Here is a 23,008-nt window from a genome sequence, read left to right on the forward strand (position 1 = left end):
GATCAACTAACAGCACATTAGGAGACTACTTAAATCAGTTCTAAACTGAGACAGGTTTTCCTGTACATTACAAAACAAAAATCTCTCCTAAAGTGCGAGAACCGAAAGGCACTTAAAAAGTGTGCAGTATATAAAAATAATCAAATTTCTCTGCCACCCTATTAAAAAAGGCAGTAGAAAAGTCATTAGTGAAGTAAATACTTTTTTGTTGCAACATTAATGAGATTATTCCATGGCAGTATCACCTTCAATTATAAGAAAAAAAGATTCTATCATGTGCTACATGGCAGTGTTATGAAACAAACTGAACCATTATATAAAAAATGTCCTTGTAAGACTTAAACATGTAAAAGGACACAAGTTCAGAAACCTTGAACATTTGTCTTGACCATAATGCTGTACAGAACTTCACAAATAGGAACAAAGTAGTTTCTGAAGGCTGAACTGGTGGTCCAGAGGTAGATATGATATCTCGGGATGGTGATCACACTGGTTAAAACCGGCAATTCAAAATCTGTACATCAAAAAGATCACAGACTCCTTCATTTTCATCCAGGTTGAAACTGTATTCATCAACTGGCGGAGGGGAAAGTCGAAGGAGAGGAAACACTGTAGGATAAACAGAGCATGTTACTGGGGAAAACCACTGGTTAAAATCAAAACAAAACTTCAGTCACCTGCTGTAAACAGCGCCATTTTTCCCCCCTCGTCATCAATTTTCTCCCTTCTCTTGAAGGAATGTGGTTGCTCCTCACTCGGTTACACTTTCTCTGTTGCAGATTCCATACAATGGACTGCCCAAGTGGCTATTATTCATTTGTGAGCCTATCAGCAGGTTGCGCAATTGTAGGAGCATCACAGCTGAGCCGGAGTCTGTGTTCTACCAACAGCAACTCTCCCATTTTTTCCTCCCTAACCCAGGGGCACAGAGGCCAACTGTAGCACTTATACCACCCCACCCCTGCTGGAGGTCAGCAGATGCAGCACTGACTGGGGATAAAATCCAGGGACGGTTGGGGGGAGGATTTTCAAGGGAATTCTCCTAATTGTCCACCGAGAGCCACAAAAATCTGGGGTTTCCATGGCTTTTCCACCAAAGTTACAGATGTCGAGCAGGAGAAACCCATGTGTTTTTCCTAGTCTTTATGACTAAGGTACTCACTGGATGAACTCGCTGAGCACCAGTTTAAGAACAAATTGTCATTTGACCCATCAAAGCTCATCCCACTAATATCCTGACTCTACAATTACAGCATCCAGTTTCATTTTGAACATACTCATCTATTTGCCTCTACCACCCTATCTGGTAGATTGTTACAAGCATTTATCACACCAAGCAGAGGTTCTTCCTATAGTATTTGGCTCAGTTGGTTGCACCTTTGCTTCCATCGAAAGGTTGTGGGTTCATAGAACTGAAAAGCAGAGAAGTTATGTTTAATTTGTACAGAACCTTGATTAGACCACGCTTGGAGTACTGTGAACAGTTCTGGTCTCTGTATTATAAAAAAGAGAGGGGCACTGGAGAAGGTGCAAAAAAGATTCACAAGGATGACAGCAGAACTGAGAAGATATACTTATCAGGAAAGGTGGAACAGGCTGACGGGTGACCTGATAGAGGTCTTTAAGATTCTGAAAGGGTTTGATAGGGTAGACGTAGAGAAGATGTTTCCACTTGCGGGGGAGACCAGAACTAGGGGCCATAAATATAAGATAGTCACTAATAAAACCAATAGGGAATTCGTTACCTCGAATGGTTAAAATATGGAACTCGCTACCACAAGGAGTAGTTGAGGCGACTAGCATAAATGCATTTAAGGGGAAGCTAGATAAACACGAGGGAGAAAGGAATAGAAGGATACGTTCACAGAATCACAGAAACCCCACAGTGCAGATAGAGGCCATTTCGGCCCATCGAGCCTGCACCGACACATATCCCACCCGATCCCTGTAACCCCTACACCAACACATATCCCACCCTATCCCCGTAACCCCACATATTTTAATCCCCCTAACACTAAGGGTCAATTTATCATAGCCAATCAACCTAACCCGCACATCTTTGGACGTTGATGAGGTTAGATGAAGTAGGATAGGAGGAATGTCATTTGGAGCATAAACACCACCTGTTGGGCCGAATGGCCTGTTTCCGTGCTGTAAATATTATGTAAGACCCAGCCCAGGACTTTAATCTAAGCGGACACTTCACTGTGGCCATTTTGAGGGCCAGTATACAGAGAATAGAGGCAATTCACGACCTGGCACTTCCAGCAGGGAGCAGCACGTGCAAGGAATGTGTCTTATGAAGTCACACGCATGCGATAAAATTAATAGTTGGAAAATCAGGGGCTGCACGCTCACAATTTTCTGAGATGTGATGCGAGCGCTGGTCCCTAATGAGGCAGCGGATCATGGAATAACCCCCAATAGCTGGGGAGGCTGCCTGCAAGATGGTGGACTGAGGCAGTATGCATGCCTTTAATAATAAGCAGTACAGTTTATCGTAAGCTATCAAGTGAAGACAGCAATTTGGTGTGGTTATGTTTCAAGCTGGCCTGAAGACCTACTTTCCTGTTCATGAAATCATAGAATAGTACAGCATAGAAGGAGGCCATTTGGCCTATCAAGTCTGCACCAGCTCTGTCGAAGAGCAATCTAGTTAGTCCCACTACCCCGATCTTTCCCCAAATCCCGGCAATTTTTTCTCCTTCAAGTATTTTTTTTTCTCCTTCAAGTTGTGTACTATTTTGGTATATTTTTTGTAGAGGTTGAACAAATGAGAGAAAATGTTAGTTTCCTTATTGTAGCTTTGGCCTTTAAAAAAAATTAAACCATCACATACAAAGTTCTTTATCTGCTTACGTCTCATCTTTTCCTCTGACCTTGTATAGATTGAAGCTGCTTTATAATTTAGTGCTCTAGTTCATTGGGACTCAACATTGCTTCCTCTGGTCAAGGACATTGTTCAGAATGGCACCTTACATACAACAGAGTGAGAGTCATTTAACTCTGTCAAATGAATTAAACGTTACAATATGTATGTATGTATTTATTTTTATTTATTTTTTTTTAAGGTGTTTTAGCCTGTGGATCAATAAAAAATTTACATTTATGTGGAGGCTAAATTTCTTTCAAAGAATGAGAAAGGTTATACTTGCGGGAGATACATTGGTCCTTTAAAAAATAAAAACAAATTTAAGATGCACAGCAGTGATTGGTAGGATAAAACTTACCATCTGATGACATGAATTCATCCATAATGTCTGCATCAATAGTTCCTGAAATAAAAACAAATATTTTACAGGTTTAGCTAGAAAAAAAGTCAAATGCATGTAACCAGAGATCTCCAAAAGGTCACAGAATTATCGAGCACATTGTATTTATCAAAGGATTCACTCTCTCAAAAGCTGGCAATCAGGGTCAGGGGAAATTCTGCAAGGGCAGGAATTATATCAGGTTACAGTTCACCTGCTCCTCCTCAGTCAACGTATCACAGGTAACACTCACATAATAGTACCTCGCCAGGATTTAGGGTCTGCAGGGAGTTGAGCACTTTTGTCCAAGAAATAGATAGCAAAGACATATTGATTACTTCAAGTAGCTGTGTTGATATATCAGACTGTCACTTGCTCGAGGCTTGTTGTTGTTACTGTACTAGCATCCAAATTCCTTCAGCTCATTTGCATCTTGCTAAAAGGTAGCATTAATAGGAGAATAATTTGACCAGCTGTTTCAGTATAGCTACAACACTGGCATCTATCCAACAATGTGGAAAACTGCCCAGGTATGTCCTGTCCACAAAAAGCAGGACAAATCCAATCCGGCCAATTACCGCCCCATCAGTCTACTCTCATTCATCAAAGTAATGGAAGGTGTGGTCGACAGTGCTATCAAGCGGCACTTACTCACCATTAACCCGCTCGCTGATGCCCAGTTTGGGTTCCACCAAGACCACTCGGCTCCCGACCACATTACAGCCTTGGTCCAAACATGAACAAAGGAGCGGAATTCCAGAGGTGAGGCGAGAGTGACTGCCCTTGACATCAAGGCAGCACTTGACCGAGTGTGGCATCAAGGAGCCCTAGTAAAACTGAAGTCAATGGGAATCAGGGGGAAATCTCTCCACTGGTTGGAGTCATACCTAGCACAAAGGAAGATGGCTGTGATGGTTGGAGGTCAATCATCACAGCCCCAGGACATCACTGCTGGAGTTCCTCAGGGCAGTATCCTAGGCACAACCATCTTCAGCTGCTTCATCAATGACCTTCTTTCCAACATAAGGTCAGAAATGGGGATGTTCGCTGATGACTGCAGTCTTCAGTGCCATTCACAACTCCTCAGATAATGAAGCAGTCCATGCCTGCATGCAACAAGACCTGGATGACATTCAGGCTTGGGTTGATAAGTGGCAGGTAACATTCGTGCCAGAGAAGTGCCGGGCAATGACTATCTCCAACAAGCGAGTGTTTAACCACCGCCCCTTGACATTCAACGGCATTACCATCGCCGAATCTCCCACCATCAACATCCTGGGGGGGGCGGTGGTGGTCACCATTGACCAGAAACTTAACTGGACCAGCCACGTAAATACTGTGGCAATGAGACCAGGTCAGAAGCTCGGTATTCTGTGGTGGGTGTCTCACCTCCTGACTCCCCAAAGCCTTTCCACTATCTACAAGGCACAAGTAAGGAGTGTGATGGAATATTCTCCACTTGCCTGGATGAGTGCAGCTCCAACAACACTCAAGAAGCTCGACACCATCCAGGACAAAAGAAGCCCGCTTGATTGGCACCCCATCCACCACCTTAAACATTCACTCCCTCCACCACCGGCATACCGTGGCTGCAGTGTGTACCATCTACAAGATGCACTGCAGCAACTTGCCAAGGCTGCTTCTGCAGCGCCTCCCAAACCCGCGGCCTCTACCTCTTCTTCTTAGGCAGTCCCTCGAAACCGAGGATGACTTGCTTCCGCTTTAAAAATGAGTTCTCAGGTGAGTGATGAGTCCAATGCAGGACCTACAGTCTCCGTCACAGGTGGGGCAGACGGTGGGTGGGGTGCTTGGGTTGACGTGCGCTCCTTGCGCTGGGCTTCCGCTTGCTCCTGGCAAAGAGACTCGAAGTATTCGGCACCTTCCCGGATGCTTCTCCTCCACTTTGTGCGGTTTTGGGCCAGGGATTCCTAGGTGTCTGTGGGGATGTTGCACTTTTTCAAGGAGGATTTGAGGGTGTCCTTGAAGTGTTTCTTCTGCCCACCTGGGGCTCTCTTGCCGTGTCGGAGCTCCGAGTAGAGCGCTTGTTTTGGGAGTCTCGTGTCGGGCATGCGGATGATGTGATCCGTCTATCGGAACTGATCGAGCGTGGTCAAAGCTTCGATGCTGGGGATGTTGGCCTGAGCGAGAAGACGGACGTTGGTGCACCTATCCTGCAAATGGATTTGCAGGATCTTGCGGAGGCAGTGTTGGTGGTACCTCTCCAGCGCTTTGAGGTGCCTGCTGTACATGGTCCATGTCTCTGAGGCATACAGGAGGGCGGGTATTACGACTGCTCTGTAGACCATGAGCTTGGTGCTGGGTTTGAGGTCCTGGTCTTCAAGCACTCTCTTCCTCAGGCGACTAAAGGCTGCACTGGCACACTGAAGGCGGTGTTGGACTTCATCATCGACAAGGGCAGCAGGTGCATGGGAACACCAACACCTCCAAGTTCCTCTCCAAGTCACACACCATCCTGATGTGGAAGTATATTGCCGATCCTTCATCGTCACTGGGTCAAAATCCTGGAACTCCCTCCCTAACAGCACTGTGGCAGTACCTTCACCACATGAACTGCAGCGGTTCAAGAAGGCGGCTCACCACCACCTTCAAGGACAATTAGGGATAGGCAATAAATGCTGGCCTTGACTGCGACGCGCACATCCCATGAATTAATTTTTAAAAAGCTGGTTATTTGATCAAAGGGCACAAATAATTGGGTTACAGATATTTAGTACTATAAATTATATTATAATTTGGATCCCACACTCCAAACCATTGGATATAATTGAATGTAACCTTTCTTCTCATGGTAGTAAGGAGCAGGATAGGCGAAGAGCACTTCTCGTGCTCAGATGACCAAGTTTAAAAGAACTTTAGATGTGGAGCTAACTCCTGGAGCCGGCCAGATGGATCAAAGTGGCTTTTTACATTTCTATTCAATTGGTTGCAGGACATTACCTTAACCTCTGAGGGTGGGCTGGCACTTAGTAAATTGAGAATCGAAGCAGCAGAAAATGGAACAAAGATATGAAAAAATTTAAACTGAGGAGTCATTATTTGTACTTTGCATGTAGTGGATTGCACAAGCTTTTATAGTTAAAAAAATGAACATAAGTGTTACATTGTACTCAAATCCTGTATTGTGCCCAACTCATCTGCAAAATAGCATACATTTGGTTTAGCTACTGGCTACATATTGGCAAAAGGCTCTTAAAGTGATAGTCCCAAAATTAAGATAACCCAGTAAGTTTGCACACAGTTTTGTGTAGCACAAGTATTTCCACCATCAAGTGCGACAAGTGGCTCACTTCCCGACTCTTCAAACCCTCTCCAACATTTAATCGGCTCAAGTCACGAGTGTAATGGAATACTCACTTGGATTGGTGCAGCCACACCAACACTCAAGCAGTTCAATATCATCCACGATAGAGCAGTCTGCTTGATCAATGCACAGGCCACTGGATTCATTATTCACCCCCTCCACACTGTGGCTGCAGTATGTACTGTGTACTACAGTAACTCACCAAGCTAACATTGACAGCAGCACCCAGCCCGGAGGAGGGCAATAGCAGCAAGGTCATAGGACCACCATCACCAAATTATTAATGTTGGTCAATATTTTGTTATGATTTTGTTTTTTCAACATACACCCATCTCTCAAAGGCAGCAACTCATACGCATAGTGGTTAGCACTGTTGCCTCACAGCGCCAGGGACCCGGGTTCGAATCCGGCCTCGGGTGACTGTGCAAACTCCACACAGACATTCTCCCCGTGTTTGCGTGGGTTTCCTCCGGGTGCTCCGGTTTCCTCCCACAGTCCAAAGATGTGCGGGTTAGGTTGATTGGCTATGATAAATTGACCCTTAGTGTTAGGGGGATTAAATACATGGGGTTACGGGGATAGGGTGGGATATGTGTTGGTGTAGGGGTTACGGGGATCGGGTGGGATATGTGTCGGTGCAGGCTCGATGGGCCGAAATGGCCTCTATCTGCACTGTGGGGTTTCTGTGATTCTGTGATTCCACAGGTGCTGCCAATTCTCTGGTATCTTGCCTAAGCAGGTACTTTTCAGATGCGATACCAAAGTAAACAAGTAGTCAGAAGTGATGAACACCAACAAAAGATACAGTGTTAGCCCATGCCTCCAGAGACAGCACCACCTCTAAAGATAACATATAATCCAGACTAGAGACAGTCATGGTTATTTTTTAGCGGCTCAAAACTGACGTGCTCGCACCAATACTAACCCTGTATAGGTTAAGTATTATGATGCTGTTTTAATTTTTGCAGCCCAAGAAAATGAAGTGTTAGGCAAAAATTATATATAATTTTAAATTGTGAGTCTTTAAAACAAAAATCAAGCGGCAACAAACCTGATAGGCGAAAATAAAAATGGGGACAGACAAAAGCCTAACCCAGTTATAAATGCTATTTGTGATACACAAGCTCCACAATGATTGCCCTAGATTTTTTCTTACCACTTGATTCTTCTGTCTTTGTTTGCTCATATGACGTTGGTGGATGTTTGAGAATGCTCCCAACATCTATTGGAAGCAGTGATTGTAATCCGTTCTGTTCCCGAATGTTCTGTAGTGATTCAGTTGTCATCCCTCTGTAAATTTCTGGTGTATCTGCCATGTTTGAGTAAGGTGCACCTGGTGCAATGCCAGGCAGCTGCAGGCCACAATCTGATTTTAAAATAGTCATAACATTTAAATCAGCACATGGGAACAGACACTGCCTTATTTATCCTTACAAAAAAAAGGCAACTGAAGAAAACATGAGTACTATAGCTGCAAGGCAAAGCATGACCCAAGATGACTGATGTTGCAAATGTTAAGTACAAAGACTTTTGGAAGATTACTTGTATGCAGTGAGAAATAGTTACAATTATTGTTGCTCCATTAGCGTTATTTATATATTACAAGTTTACGACCTAAAAATAAAATGATGATCCATTTTGTACTAGAGCTATGCAGCAACTCAAGTTTCAACTTGACTTCACTTCCTCCTAATTCAGTTTTATATTGTCACATACAATGACATATACCCACAGAAAAACTGTACCCAAGACTGGGCATCTTTTGTACATAACCTGTGTTAATACAAGTCACTAATTTTCCACCACTCACCAGGAGATTGTCTGGGTAATGGAACCTGAACAAGGTACGGCTCCTTTAAGGAGGCAACACGGTCTGACAGAAGTGGAGGCGAAGGGAATTTTTGTGGGGATGATGGTATTGCAAGATCTTGTTGTGGTTGCATTAAATCATCTGGTGGAGGAACTGGAAACACTACAGGCTTCGAGGAGTTGGACTCTTTATTAATAAGTAGAACGTGAATAGGTCCCGATTGACTCTTCAAATTAATCTGGTATTTCTTTTGTCCATTTGGTCCCTTTTATTGGGAAGAGAAAATAAAATTAAAAAAATTCCTATGGTTAATACACTTATCTAAATATATAATTCCATTTTATACACATTTTTAAAAACAAGATACAAGATACTAGTTGATCTCTCGTGTATCTGCTCACAGACTGTTGATGCAATTGCTGCTGCTTGTATCTCACTAATTCTTTCACTCCATGGCTCTCCCATTTAAAAAAGATCCTTCTCAGGACATGGGCTTCGCTGGAAAGGCTGGCAATTATTGCACATCTAGTTGACCAAAGATGATAATGATAGGCCTTTTTCTTGAACCGCTGCAGTCTGTGGTGAAGTTGTAGCAGTTTGATACAATTGAGTGGCATGCTAGGCAACTTCAAAAAGGACAGTTAAGAGTCAACCACATTGGAGTCACATATAGGATAGACTGGGTAAGTATGGTATTCCTTCCCTAAAGGACTTTAGTGAACCAGTTGGGTTTTTATGACAGACAGCTTCATGGTTACTTTTACTAATACCAGACTTTTAATTTCCAGATTTATTTTTTATTTTAATTTTTTTTTTTTTTTTTTAATTCAAATGATCAAACTGCCATGGTGGAATTTGCATTCTCTGGATTATTATTCCAGGCCTCTAGATTACAAATCCAGTAACAATAACCACACTACCATTTTCATTATTATTATGTCTATGGCCTTTCTTCCTCTTTCTATTTCAAGGTTCTCCTTCCCTCTGTCTTTCACTCTTTACGTATGCCTCATGTTTTGTCAGATAATGAGTTATTCCATATTTAGTGCTTACTCTAGATAAAGATTATTTCATATTGGCCACTTAACAGTGAATGAATTAATCCATATTTAGTGTCACATACAAATTCGTTATTGGGAGCACGGTCCAAAATGAAATGAGTTTAATTCATAAATATTCAGATCAATACACAAATACAATTTGATGTTGTATTAAAATTTTCCTATCCTTAAGCAAATGCCACAGATATGTATTGGCACATACTTCAAGAGTGCTGCCATGCGTTAGTAGCAATAAAAATGTGCAGGACAAAATTTCTCATCTCCTCGGTATTACCATATGGGTACATTTAGTCAAATAAACTAATCACTGGGCTATACAATAGAAATTCTTAGTTACTAATTAATCAAAAGTGCGCTGTAGTTTCCAAACTTACTTTTTAAGAAAATATTAAAAATTTACTTAAAAACTCCATTAACATTTTGGTAATAGCTTCCAAATTGGGGCAGGGCAGTCTGATCTCTACATAGTTCGTAGCGCAGTGTCACAATTGTACACTTCACCCTTGATTTCACATCCTCAATAGTAGTGAGGTCCAGCTGGAGTGCCATGTATCAGTGAGAAAACAGTGTCTCTCTATCACGCAGATGACATTTCTAGGTTCCACTGAATAGCTTCTCTGCTGTTTATCGTAGATCAAGGCTGGGCATGTGAGGGAACGCGAGACTCTGAGCCTTTGCATATGGAAATAGGGGGCCTAACGCTTGTTTGAGGTTCCCACTTCAAGATTGGGTTGCTCTGAGGCAACCTCCGCCAGCTGCACTCACTAAAACCACACCTTGCTTACCTGAACGTGGAGTTGGGAGGAACAAGAGTGCTCCTCCTGACCCTACATTTAAAGAAAGCTCACCGCTGCCCCCAAATCCGCCCTGGCCTCCTCTCCTGACCCCTCAACCCAAACTCCAATCCCAGACGCCTGCCCTGATCCGATCTTCGATAACGACCCCGGCACATCCCATGCAGCCCCCCCCCCCCCAAAATCGATCCCCAAATCTGACTCAATCCCAGATCTGACCCACTTACCTGGGGCATGCTGCAACGATAGTAGCAGCCAGATCTTGCACTCCTCTTCACCAGCTGGCTGTTGCGCCTTACTAGCACCATTATAATGAGGCCCGAGGCCCAATACTGGAAGCGCCTTCGGGGTTAACCATTTAGGTGCAGGGCGTGAATCCTGTGCGCTCCCAAGGACACAGTATTTCCCCCCCCACCCTATAAAGGGCCTTGCTTTTCTTTGTTCAATTCTGAAGAAGGGTATACACCTGAAACATTAACCTGGTTTGCTCTTTACAGTTGCTGTTGGACCTGTTTTATATTTCCAGCAGTGACTGTTTCTATTTCTGTGTATGTGGGTTTTTATCTCACATTTCAGAAATGTTTCAAACCAAACACAATCATTTAATATTCAAGTACATTAGTGCTGCTGTGCTGTGTTTAAGTATTCACAGATACCTACAGGCTTACCTCAAACAGTAGATACTGGACTTTACTATAGTTATTTATAAAATCTTAAACTACACTATTCCTAAAATCTAATCACCGGGAGGGTTTACAGAAATATGGCCATCAGTTTCTTTGAAGCCAGACCTCAAATTAGAAGAATGCAACGTATAAACTCCAAAATATATTCTTCTGTATTCTCAGTAAAAGTGATACGGCTATCTCCACAACGTTTCACTACAATTTAAAGTGCTTAAAGGGTTTTAATGTACATTTGAAAAGTGACTTTATCAGTGACTGGAATTAGATCATTTCAGTTGTTTGCATGCAAGCAGTACCTTAGTGCTGATGTCATAATGCACCCATACAGTAATTTTCCATACATTAATTTTTAAGATTTAAGGATTTATTACCCATTTTATTCCTCGAGCTGTGCCATGTTTCACCTAATTATTCCTGAATTCAACCAATCTGCATTTCACTCCTTTATAACTAACCTGCATCCAACAAGCATAGAACACAGAACAACACTTATAGGCCTAGAAATTCAGTTGCGTTCGCCAGCCGTTAGCGCCATAAGAGTAGATCTCGAGCGCTAGGCACTTAGCGGCCGGGCGCAGAACGATCTGCACCTACGCCCAACTTCAGTTGACATTTAGCGCCGGCGCAAAGTGTTTGCGCGCGCTCAGCTGCGCGCGCAACTTATGACGTCATTTCGTCGTGCAACGCCGTTTGTGCGCCCCAAACCGGAACTTCAGTGGCGCCCGCCCAATGTGGGCGTGGCGCTGTTAAGAACTGTGAGGTGGAACGCAGCAGAGGCCCTGCGGGCCTTGGGGAGCGCTAATTAAAGGGCACTTAGACTGAACTATAAAGGGCTGCCATTTTGCTGCAATGACTTTAGTGCTACGGATTTCTGGACAGAGATCAAGGAAGAGACCTTACTGATTTGGGCCAACATAGGAGAGGTATTTTTGGCTTCTGGCCAGAGCTTGGAAATTTGACTCATTGTGATTTCACTGTTTGCAAGTATATTATGGGGGCTGCATGGGGTTCCAACCCTCAGTTCCAGCATTATGTGCGAAGGGCTCGCAGACGCTGTGTGAGAGGGGCAGCCATGCCTAGACGCAGAGGGGCCATCAGGCGTCGGCAACGTAGGCCTTACCCACTCAGGGAATACCGCCAGCAGGTGTCCTATCTCACCATGACTGCCGCGCATTGTGTTAAGAGGCTGCGCTTCAGAAGGGAGGTGGTTGCAGAGATCTGCCAGCTGCTTCACAGAGATCTGCGTCCACAGCTGATGTGCAGGACGTCTCTGTCGGTGGAAGTGAAGGTCACGGTGGCTCTGAACTTTTATGCAAGCGGCTCCTTCCAAGCCGCTGCTGGGGACATAGCGAACATCTCCCAGTTCGCCGTGCATCGCTGCATCCGGCAGGTCACCGATGCCCTTTTCACAAGGAGACACCAATTCATCTCCTTCCCCATGACCCGAGAGAGGCAGGAGCAGCGTGCAGTCGGATTTGCGAGGATCGCCGGCTTCCCCATGGTGCAGGGCGCCATTGACTGCACGCATGTGGCTATGCGGGCACCTATCGACAATGCCGAGGATTACCGCAACCAGAAGGGCTACCATTCCCTCAATGTACAGCTGGTGTGTGACCACAGGCAGCGCATCCTAGCTGTCAATGCCCGCTTTCCAGGCAGCAGCCACAATGCATTTATCCTGCGCCACACTACTGTGGCTGACATGTTCCAGGCACAGCCTCCCAAGAGGATGGCTTATCGGGGACAAAGGCTATCCTTTGTGTACATGGCTCATGACCCCGCTCCGCGCGCCCAGGACCCCTGCTGAGGAGGCATACAACGAAAGCCATCAAGCCACAAGGAACATCATAGAGCAAACGATTGGCGTCCTCAAGCAACGGTTCCGCTGCCTGGATCGCTCCGGCGGATCGCTCCAGTATTTGCCGGATAGAGTCTCCCAGTTCGTCGTCGTTTGCTGCATGCTGCACAACCTGGCTATCCGCAGGACTCAGGCACTGCCACCTCACGTTGGACCACCACCTCAGGAGGACGAGCAGGAGGACCATGAGGAGGAGGAGGAGGAGGAGGAGGAGGAGGAGTACCAGCCCAGGAAGGAGCCACAAGGTCCAAGGGCCGTCCGTCGGCGGCTTATTGAACGACACTTCTAGGCCCCCTGTCAGGGAATGGCTTGCGGCAATGAAGGCACATGAATGCAGCCGCTCCGCAAGCCCTCAGCCGGTTAACGCAACAACCACTTGAAACATCACACATGGACAAGCTGAATAAATAAAAAGCTTTATTGAACAAACTCAGGGCCCTTCCCACATGAAACCCAAAAACAGACAACACCCCCAAAAAACAGTCAGAAACATATCTCACTCCCACAACCTGGGGAGGAATAACAAAACTTGTCCATCCAAATGGCCTTCATCCTCGGCCTTACCAAAAGAACCCCCCCCCCCATAGAGAACACAAACACCCCCATATAAAAAAAACAATGGCCTTCATCCTCGGCCTTACCAAGATAAACCCCCCCATAGAGAACACAAACACCCCCATATAAAAAAACATTTGGCAACACACTCTACTTTGTGTGCCGAGAGGGCGAGTCCTTGTCCAGGCTTTTCCGGCCCCTGGCCGACCTGCTGCTCCGCCTCAACCTGGGCCCTGTGGGTGTTGCAAGGCTGGGGGAAGGCTCCTGAGGGGCACATTGCGTGACGGCAGATGCCCTTGGGGGTCGGCCTAGACGAGCTCCGGCCCTCGAGGGGCCGGCTGCTGACTGCTGCAGCTGTGGCTGGGCAGCATCAGTCTCTCCAGCAGCTCGTCGCAGCTTTGCTGGGGGAGTGGCAGTGGCGGCTGCAGCAATGGGGGCAAGCTGGCTGATGCCAGGCGCTCGCTGGTCGCCAGAGACACTGGCACTCGGCCGGGCTGGCACTGCAGCAAGCGCAGCAATCTGGTGAAGGCCAGACCGCTGTGCTGCAGCAGCGCGGCGGGTGCCCTGGCGATGCGTGCGTGACACAGCGAGTGTGGCAGCAGTGAGTGCCCGTGCTGCCCTGGTCTGTGCCCGCATCAGACCAGCCAGTGACTGCACGGCACCACTGATCAACTCTCCACTCGCTGCCTATGCTGCCCTGAAGTCGTCCCGACTCGCGTCCTGTGCTGCCCTGAATTCGGCCCGACCCGCGTCCTGTGATGCCCTGAATTCGGCCCGACTCGCGTCCTGTGATGCCCCGAATTGTGCCCGACTCGCGTCCTGTGATGCCCCGAATTGTTCGAGACCCCTGGCCTGTGCTGCCGCGAGTTGTTCGAAACCCCTGGCCTGTGAAGCCCCGAAATCGGCCACACTATGAGCCAGGGACTCAATGGCCTCAGGCAACCGTCCCACAACCCCCATGAACTCGGTGTGCCGACGATCCGAGTCCACGGACATTTGATCAAGGAGGCGCACCTCCTGGGCGAGGACCGTCTCCGGACTGGAGGCCGGACTCTCCCGCTGGGGAGAAGGCCGCCGAGCTGGCCGACCCTTCCCGCGTGGCTGCACGCCACTGGGCCCAGGAGCTACACTCCCCTGCAACACTTCCCCACTCTGGGGAGAAGGCCGCCGAGCTGCCCGACCCTTCCCGCGTGGCTGGATGCCACTGGGCACAGGAGCTACACCCCCCTGCAACACTTCCCCCCTCTGGGGAGAAGGCAGCCGAGCAGCCCGACCCTTCCCGTGTGGCTGGACGCCACTGGGCACAGGAGCTACACCCCCCTGCAACACTTCCCCCTGGCTCTCCTCCAGGGAAGACGTGTCCCCTCCATTGCCATCCCCTGGCGCGGATGAGGGTTCCCCCGATGTGCCGCCTTCCTCTTGCTCCTCCTCGTCCTCCTCTTCCGAGGGACTGACACTCGCAGCTTCAGGGACCTCCTCCTCACCAGCTGAAAGCAGGAAGGCACAAGAGTAGCTTTAGAGTGAGGACAGGGCGTCAGCGAGGGAGGCATGAGTGGTGGCATTCTGCGCATTGGTCGGACAGTGGCAAAGGATGTAGATCTGAAGCGCAAGGGGAACGAGAGAGGTCCAAACGGTCATGTCCTTACCATTGGGGCCCAGCACAGGGTCGGCATCTCCAATTGCAACGGGGCCAATCACCCGGGCACCCATGAGTCGACCCACGCGCTCCTCCAGGTCACTGAGCTGCTGGAACTGGGCACGGCCTCCCCCGGTGTCAGTCCGGCTCTTCAGATTCTGGGCCAGCTTGGCCTGCAAGAGAAAGGACGGCCTCTAAGTACAGTGTGGTGCCCTGTTGTTGTGTGCACTGCCTCCCATGGTCGAATAGCTTGGCCAGTGTGTAAAGTGCAGAAAGTGCAATTGATGTTCATGCCAGTGCCATAGCTGCTGGATGAGGGCTGGCCATTAGGCCTTTGAGGTCCCTTTGCCCATAATGTGAGGTGCACATGCAAGGATGAGGAGGACACTGGAAAGGGTACTCACCCGGACAACCCGAGTGAGGTCGTTAAGCTTTTTCCGGCATTGGTCAGCAGTCCTGGGGACATCGCTGTTGGCTGTGACCCTCTGGGCGATTTCCCTCCAGGCTCTCCTGTACACCCTCTTGGGAGGCTTCTTGCCACTGTCCGGGAACAAGATATGGCTTCTCCTCTCCAAAGCCCTAACCAGCACCTTTAAATCATGGGCAGAGAAGCGCTGCGCTCGCTCACGGGCCCTCTGCATCCTTGCTGGCGCTATTTCTCTCCAGCAGCAGTGTTTAGGCCTAGCTGGAGGGCTGCAGTATCCAGGGCGTGGCAGCAGACCAAGTCGACCCTTCCCCCTTTAAGAGCTGGCCGGCGCCAGGGTGTCTGCTGTCAATCAAAACATGACCGCACCTGCGCTGCGCCCAGCCTCGGCGGTATCAGTCTGCACCGCCGGCTTAGCGCCTAAAGATAGGCGTGCAACGCCAGTTTTAGCGCTCGAGCAAACTCCTTGGCCAAAGCTACTGAATATCGGCGAAGTGGCCTCCACTTTCCGGCGGGCGCAAACTTTAGCGCCCGCCCGACTTTAACGCCCCAAAAGTGGCTATACTGAATTTCTAGGCCATAGTGTCTTATCATGTCAGACTGTGATATCATAATGAATTATATGAGGTGCTGTGACTTGTGAGCAAATGCAACAACCATTCTGCAGTAGAAACGTCCCACAAACAGTAACACAACGAATGGCTAGTTAATCTTCTATTTTAGTGAAGAGTGTTGACCAAGAAAATTCCTTCCTGAAATAGTCTCATGGAATCCCAACATTCACCTAATCAGGCACACAGACCTCGGCTCAACATCTCATCAGTGGGACGGCACCTCTAACAATGCAGCAATCCCTCAATAATGCACTGGAGTGTTAGTCTATGTTGAGTTTAAACCTTGGTACGGGGCTTGAACTTACAACCTTCTGAACCAGAGTGGAGTGATACAAACTGAACCAAGGATAGTATTTTCTAAAAGTGCAGACAAGGTTACAATTAAACGGTTATACAAATTACAGGTATTTAGGATTATTGTATGGGCCTGACTGTTTTGAAATGGTAAGATCAACTAGGGCTAAACATGTGAAACACAGGAAAATTAACTTTACTGGTCATTTGTTACAAATTGTGTTACAAAGTACTCCTCACAACATAAAACTTTGTTAAAACCTGGAACGCACATGTGCCTTCACTCCACATCAAAATATCAACTTAACAATGGAACGGGAACATAAGAATAACCAGTATACTAATTAGAGGGGAGTACTTGACAACAGTGAAACATACCAGTTCAGGAATTGGAACTTCCAGTTGTGTACCAGAAGGGGCCTGGATGGCAAGAAGTGTATCACCTGTTATGGAACCACTAATGGATTAGAACTTTGTTTCTTATGAATTCTAAGTCTCAATCAAACTTTTATCATTGTTATATAAATGGATTAAGAATATGTACATTTTAAAAACAGTTACTTCAAAATATTGATTCTCCACAAAGAATTGGGAGATGCTTTCACCCAGACAACAAAAACATATAAGAACATAAGAACATAAGAAATAGGAGCAGGAGTAGGCCAATCGGCCCCTCGAGCCTGCTCCGCCATTCAATAAGATCATGGCCGATCTGATCCTAACCGCCAATCTACTATCACAGAACCATCTCCTGAATCTAACAGAATTAGACACACGAAATAGGAGCAGGATCAGGCTACACGGCCCCTGGGCCCGCTCCGCTACCCACAGGGCCATGTCCGATCCGAACCTAGACTCATGTCCAAATTCCTGCCCGCTCCCTGTAACCCTTAATTCCCTTTACTTCTAGGAAACTGTCTATTTCTGTTTTAAATTTATGTAATGATGTAGCTTCTACATCTTTTTGGGGCAGCATATTCCATGGACCTACCACACTCTGAGTGAAGTAGTTCCTCCTCATCTCAGTTTTGAAAGAGCAGCCCCTTATTCTAAGACTATGCCCCCTAGTTCTAGTTTCACCCATCATCGGGAACATCCTCCCCGCATCCACCCCCTTCACAATCTTGTATATTTCAATAAGATCGCCTCTCATTCTTCTGAACTCCAATGGAGTAGAGTCCCAATCTACTCAACCTCTCCTCATATGTCCATCCCCTCATCCCCGGGATTAACCGAGTGAACCTTCTTTGTACTGACTCGAGAGCAAGTATGTCTTTTCTTAAGTATGGACACCAAAACTGTATGCAGTATTCCAGGTGCGGTCTCACCAATACCTTGTACAACTGAAGCAATACCTCCCTATTTTTATATTCTATCCCCCTAGCAATGAAAGCCAACATTCCATTGGCCTTCTTAATCACTTGCTGCACCTGCATACTAACCTTTTGAGTTTCGTGCACCAGGACCCCCAGATCCCTTTGTACTTCAGTACTTTCCAGTTTCTTGCCATTAAGATAATAACTTGCTCTACGACTTTTCCGGCCAAAGTGCATAACCTCACACTTTCCAGTATTGTATTCCATCTGCCAAATCTCTGCCCACTTACTTAGCCTATCTATGTCCCCTTGCAGGTTTTTTATGTCCTCCTCACTCACTACTTTCCCTCCCATCTTAGTATCATCTGCAAACTTTGATATGTTACACTCGGTCCCCTCCTCCAAATCGTTAATATAGATTGTAAAGAGTTGGGGACCCAGCACTGACCCCTGCAGAACATCACTAGTTACTGATTGCCAGTCTGAGAATGAACCATTTATCCCAACTCTCTGCCTTCTGTTAGATAGCCAATCCTCTATCCATGCCAGAATATTACCCCCAATCCCGTGATTTTTTATCTTAAGCAATAATCTTTTGTGTGGCACCTTGTCAAATGCCTTTTGGAATTCTAAATACACTACGTCCACTAGTTCCCCTTTATCCACCCTATATGTTACTTCCTCAAAGAACTCCAGCAAATTTGTCAAACATGACTTCCCCTTCATAAAACCATGCTGACTTTGTCCTATTAAATTATGATTATCCAAATGTCCTGTTACTGTCTCCTTAATAATGGACTCCAAAATTTTACCTACCACAGATGTTAGGCTAACCGGTCTATAGTTTCCAGCCTTCTGTCTACTGCCCTTTTTAAATAAGGGTGTTACATTAGCAGTTTTCCAGTCTGCCGGGACCTTTGCTGAGTCCAGGGAGTTTTGGAAAATTATTACTAATGCATCCACAATCCCTACCGCCACTTCCCTCAAGACCCTAGGATGTAAGCCATCAGGTCCAGGTGATTTATCCGCCTTGAGTCCCATTATTTTACCGAGTACCACTTCCTTAGTGATTTTGATCGTGTTTCGCTCCTCCCCCCCTATAGCCCCCTGCTTGTCCAGTGTTGGGATATTCTTAGTGTCTTCTACTGTAAAGACTGATGTAAAATATTCAGTGTTTTTGCCATCTCCATATTTCCCACCATTAATTTCCCGGTCTCATCCTCTAAGGGACCAACATTTACTTTAGCCACCCTTTTTCTTTTTATATAACTATAAAAACTCTTACTATCTGTTTTTATATTTTTTGCTAATTTACTTTCATAATCTATCTTCCCTTTCTTAATCAATCTTTTTGTTATTTTTTGCTGTCTTTTAAAGTTTTCCCAATCCTCTATCCTCCCACTAGATTTGGCTACCTTATATGCCCTTGTTTTTAGTCGAATATTATCCTTAATTTCTTTACTTAGCCACGGATGGCTGTCTTTTCTTTTACACCCTTTTCTTCTCAGTGGAATATATATTTTTTGGAAGTTGTAAAATAACTCCTTAAATGTACACCACTGATCATGTATCGTCTTACCCTTTAATCTATTTTCCCAATCCACTCTACTCAATTCCGCTCTCATACCTTCATAGTCTCTTTTATTCAAGCTTAGCACGCTTGTTTGAGATCCAACCTTCTCACCCTCTAATTGAATATGGAATTCAACCATGTTATGGTCACTCATTCCAAGGAGATCCTTTACTAGGACATTTTTAATTAATCCTGTCTCGTTACACAGGACCAGATCTAAGGTTGCTTGCCCCCTGGTCGGTTCAGTTACATACTGCTCAAGAAACCCATCCCTAATACACTCAATGAACTCATCCTCAAGGCAGCCCTGCCCAATTTGATTTGTCCAATTAATATGATAGTTAAAATCCCCCATAATTATAGATGTTCCCTTATTACAAGCCTCAACTATTTCCTGATTGATACTCCGTCCAACAGAGTTGCAACTGTTCGGAGGCCTATAGACTACACCCACTAGTGTTTTTTTCCCCTTATTATTCCTTATCTCCACCCAAACTGTTTCATTATCCTGATCTTTTGACCCAATATCATTTCTCTGTATTACAGTGATTCATTCCTTTTTTAACATAGCCACCCCACCTCCCCTTCCTTCCTGCCTGTCCTTCCTGATCGTTAAATAACCTGGTATGTTTAATTCCCAGGCATTGTCACCCTGCAGCCATGTTTCTGTAATGGCCACAAGATCATACCCATATGTAGTTATTTGTGCCATTAACTCGTCTATTTTGTTACGAATGCTACGTGCATTCAGATAGAGAACTTTCAAATATGTTTTGTGACACTTAGTTCCTGCTTTTGCCCTTTTTATTACTTTACCTTTTACTCCATACCTTCTGCCCCTTCCTGACACGCTCTGGTTTTTAATTTCCCCACTGCTACCTAAGTCTATGACCTTCTCTGTTGTCATTTTTATTATTTGCTCTCTAGGAACCTCCCCCCCACTAGTTAGTTTAAAGCCCTCGCTACAGCCCTAGTTATATGATCCGCCAGGACTCTAGTCCCAGCACTGGCCAAGTGAAGCCCGTCCCAACGGAACAGCTCCCTCCTGCCCCAGTACTGGTGCCAGTGTCCCAGGAAGCAAAACCCATTTCTCCCACACCAGTCTTTGAGCCACGCATTTAACTCTCTAATTTTATTTGTCCTAGCCAAATTCGCTCGTGGCTCAGGTAATAATCCAGAGATTATTACCCTTGAGGTTCTGTTTTTTAATTTGACACCTAGCTGCTCATACTCCTTTAACAGAACCGGCTGGTCACAGGAATTTTTAAACACTGCGTTTTACATCTTAACTCCTTGCATAAATTTAAAGGAGATGTAAATATAAGCAAATTTAAAATTAACAAATTCTGAATTTCCAAAAGTACAGATGTGCCTATGAATCAATGAAGGATTCAATTTAATATCTCTTACAAGGCCATTTTTTCTTCTTCCCTTTTTCTCTTTACACTCTCTGTGCCATACAACAGGAACCAACCTCTACCAATACTTTTAGGAAACAGAAAAGAGCAATGCAATTTTCCACTCCTCCAGGGTAAGGAATGTGACTCAATTTCCTCAGGCTGCTCCAGAAGAGTAGAAAAACTCAGGTTAAACCTGTCCTACTACTTCCTGGTAGAACACATTCTTTTACTAGCACAGGACTTCAAATTGAAGCTCGACAATACAGTTCTGAAAGCCCGGGTAACTCAGTTCTATTTGTTCTTATATTTTTTACTTGCTAATTTGTCCTGTTTGAATTTTGTGGGCTTGAAAAGTTTGGAAAGGGCTATTCTTAGCAGTTGCCTCCTTGTGGCTAAATCCTAACTTAAAACACCAAGACGTGTCAGTATCAATGAGATTTATTCAAATTAATGGAAATATGGATTTAATTTTTATATTTGGTTCCCAAGCCTCCATGGTACAAACCTTTGTGGCCCACAAAGATAAAAATCTTAGAGATCACTGTACTAGCAAACTATTAAGCTATTATTAAAGAGATAAAAGCTACTGAAATAAGCAGCACAGCATGTTGGTGACTCAGTTTATTCACCATCACACTGGTTCAATTCCTATCTGGTGCCATTGAGCTGCTCATCTCAGATACACAGCTATAGGGAGACGCTCAGTGGAGGGGCATGTATCTCCTCACTAGGGGTGCAGAAGAAAAGTAGAGTTGCCCCATGACCACTATCACCATCTCAAAGTAGCTGTCTCAGAGTGGCATTGGCACAGGCCTGGGAGCAGGTTGGACATATGTGGATGCACAGTTTAGAGAGAAATAAGAGATTTGGCATTCTCAGAATAAACAATTAACAGTGAATGGTAAAGATGAATATTAACAAACCTTGAAAGCACTTGCAGACATCTTCATGAGTTGTATAGGCCAATGTAAAGCAGTTAAGGAGAATGAAAAAAGGTCCTGCTTAAGTAAGCTATAAATTTATTTAAGCAGCACTTTTGTAGTAGGCTATTAGTTTTCCAATTTGTTTCAGATCTCAGATGTTTTGTACAATTTACAGTTTAACAACATAGTTATAGGTATTAATCTGTATCCAATCTGAATTCCATTGCTTATGTAAAGCATATGCGCCACATGAACAAGCTTCTCAGCTCAGTGTCACTTGGATAACAGAGAGGAATATTTAAAAGTATGCGAGTATCCTGCATTAAAAGTTACAGTATTCCACACAAAGACACTGAACTGTTCAGCCTAAACAGAATATTGAGCTTATACAAGAGGTACAGAGTGTTGTTTAACTAGAAAGGATATCTATTATTGTGTGTGTTGTCGGCTATGTTTTCAATACTCTGCTGCAGCCACATTTTCTGTTGATCAAGTTCTTTTTCCTTTGTTTCCAGTTCTTCAATCTCTGCTTTTAGGTATCTCAATCGATCTATGATTTCCTTAGTGTTGCATCCTGGACCAACACCCCTATTAAAAAGAAAATAATAGTTTAAGTTATACGTGGGCCAGTGTGAACTGGGTAATTGATTTGACCACTTCCTTGAAATAGTCATGCCATCACTCAATATATGAATCAATCACTGCACTCTTCTTGGATAACAAAAGCAACTTTTCAAATTAAAAGAATTTTTTGATAATCTAAAATTAAGACAAATGTTAGTTGCGCACAAAAAGCCTCACATGCAGGATTCGACACACATACTATTTACCCAACTAAGGTAAAAACTTTACAATGTGCACATTTATAACCATGTTTAATAAACCATAAAAAATGCATCAAAATACAATCTCCCATTAATTACAGAGTAGATAAGATACACAAAATGTTTCAGAGATACACACAAACATTTATCTATAGATAGATGTACACATATATATGCACACATATTTTTTAAAATCTGTCTTGGTATGAACATATATATCTCTCTATATATAAGACCTCTTCTGTCTGTCTCTCTGTCTGTCCGTTCTCTATACGTTTGAAAGTTATAGAGCGTACCTACGCGCGCGTCACGTCAAAAGAAAGCTTGCGATTCCGGACCGGTCATAGGCGTATTTACGTTTCGGCCGGACAAAGATCGCGCCCGCGGTATCCAAAAAACGTTCAACATTCCGCTCATTAGCATCTCATTAGCGACCGTGTGACATCGAGGTCCACCAATCGTACGGCGGGTTCCTGGCGCGTGCCATCCTACAGTTGAGTGTTGAGTGACCTTGACGATTGACCAATCCTACGCTTCGGTGACCTGACGGGTCGACCCAATCGGTGCGTGTGTGGGCGGGCCTTATCGTTCTGAACCGAGGTGAGTGGCCGCCATCTTGATTTTTCACGATTTTTTTTCCCCCCACACTTTCTGTGTGTTAGGGAAC

General features: G+C 45.2%; 1 protein-coding gene across 1 annotated transcript in view; it reads right to left on the minus strand.

Annotated features, from left to right (window-relative positions):
- Nucleotides 1–398: 398 nt before the first annotated feature.
- The window catches only part of LOC147114797 (transcription factor E2F5-like), a 52,388-nt gene continuing 29,778 nt past the window's right edge, over nt 399–23,008 (minus strand). The window contains exons 3-9 of the mRNA XM_085992747.1: nt 21,942–22,105; nt 21,518–21,559; nt 16,684–16,748; nt 8,384–8,648; nt 7,730–7,939; nt 3,231–3,275; nt 399–609 (exon numbers count right to left, since the gene is read on the minus strand). Of these exons, the coding sequence (XP_085848873.1) occupies nt 494–609; nt 3,231–3,275; nt 7,730–7,939; nt 8,384–8,648; nt 16,684–16,748; nt 21,518–21,559; nt 21,942–22,105 (907 nt within the window). The 3' untranslated portion in view covers nt 399–493. The remainder of the gene's footprint in view (nt 610–3,230; nt 3,276–7,729; nt 7,940–8,383; nt 8,649–16,683; nt 16,749–21,517; nt 21,560–21,941; nt 22,106–23,008) is intronic.

This window comes from Somniosus microcephalus, chromosome 7 (assembly GCF_052327205.1).
Source record: "Somniosus microcephalus isolate GS21.2 chromosome 7, FLI_Smic_1.0, whole genome shotgun sequence".
Taxonomy (NCBI): domain Eukaryota; kingdom Metazoa; phylum Chordata; class Chondrichthyes; order Squaliformes; family Somniosidae; genus Somniosus; species Somniosus microcephalus.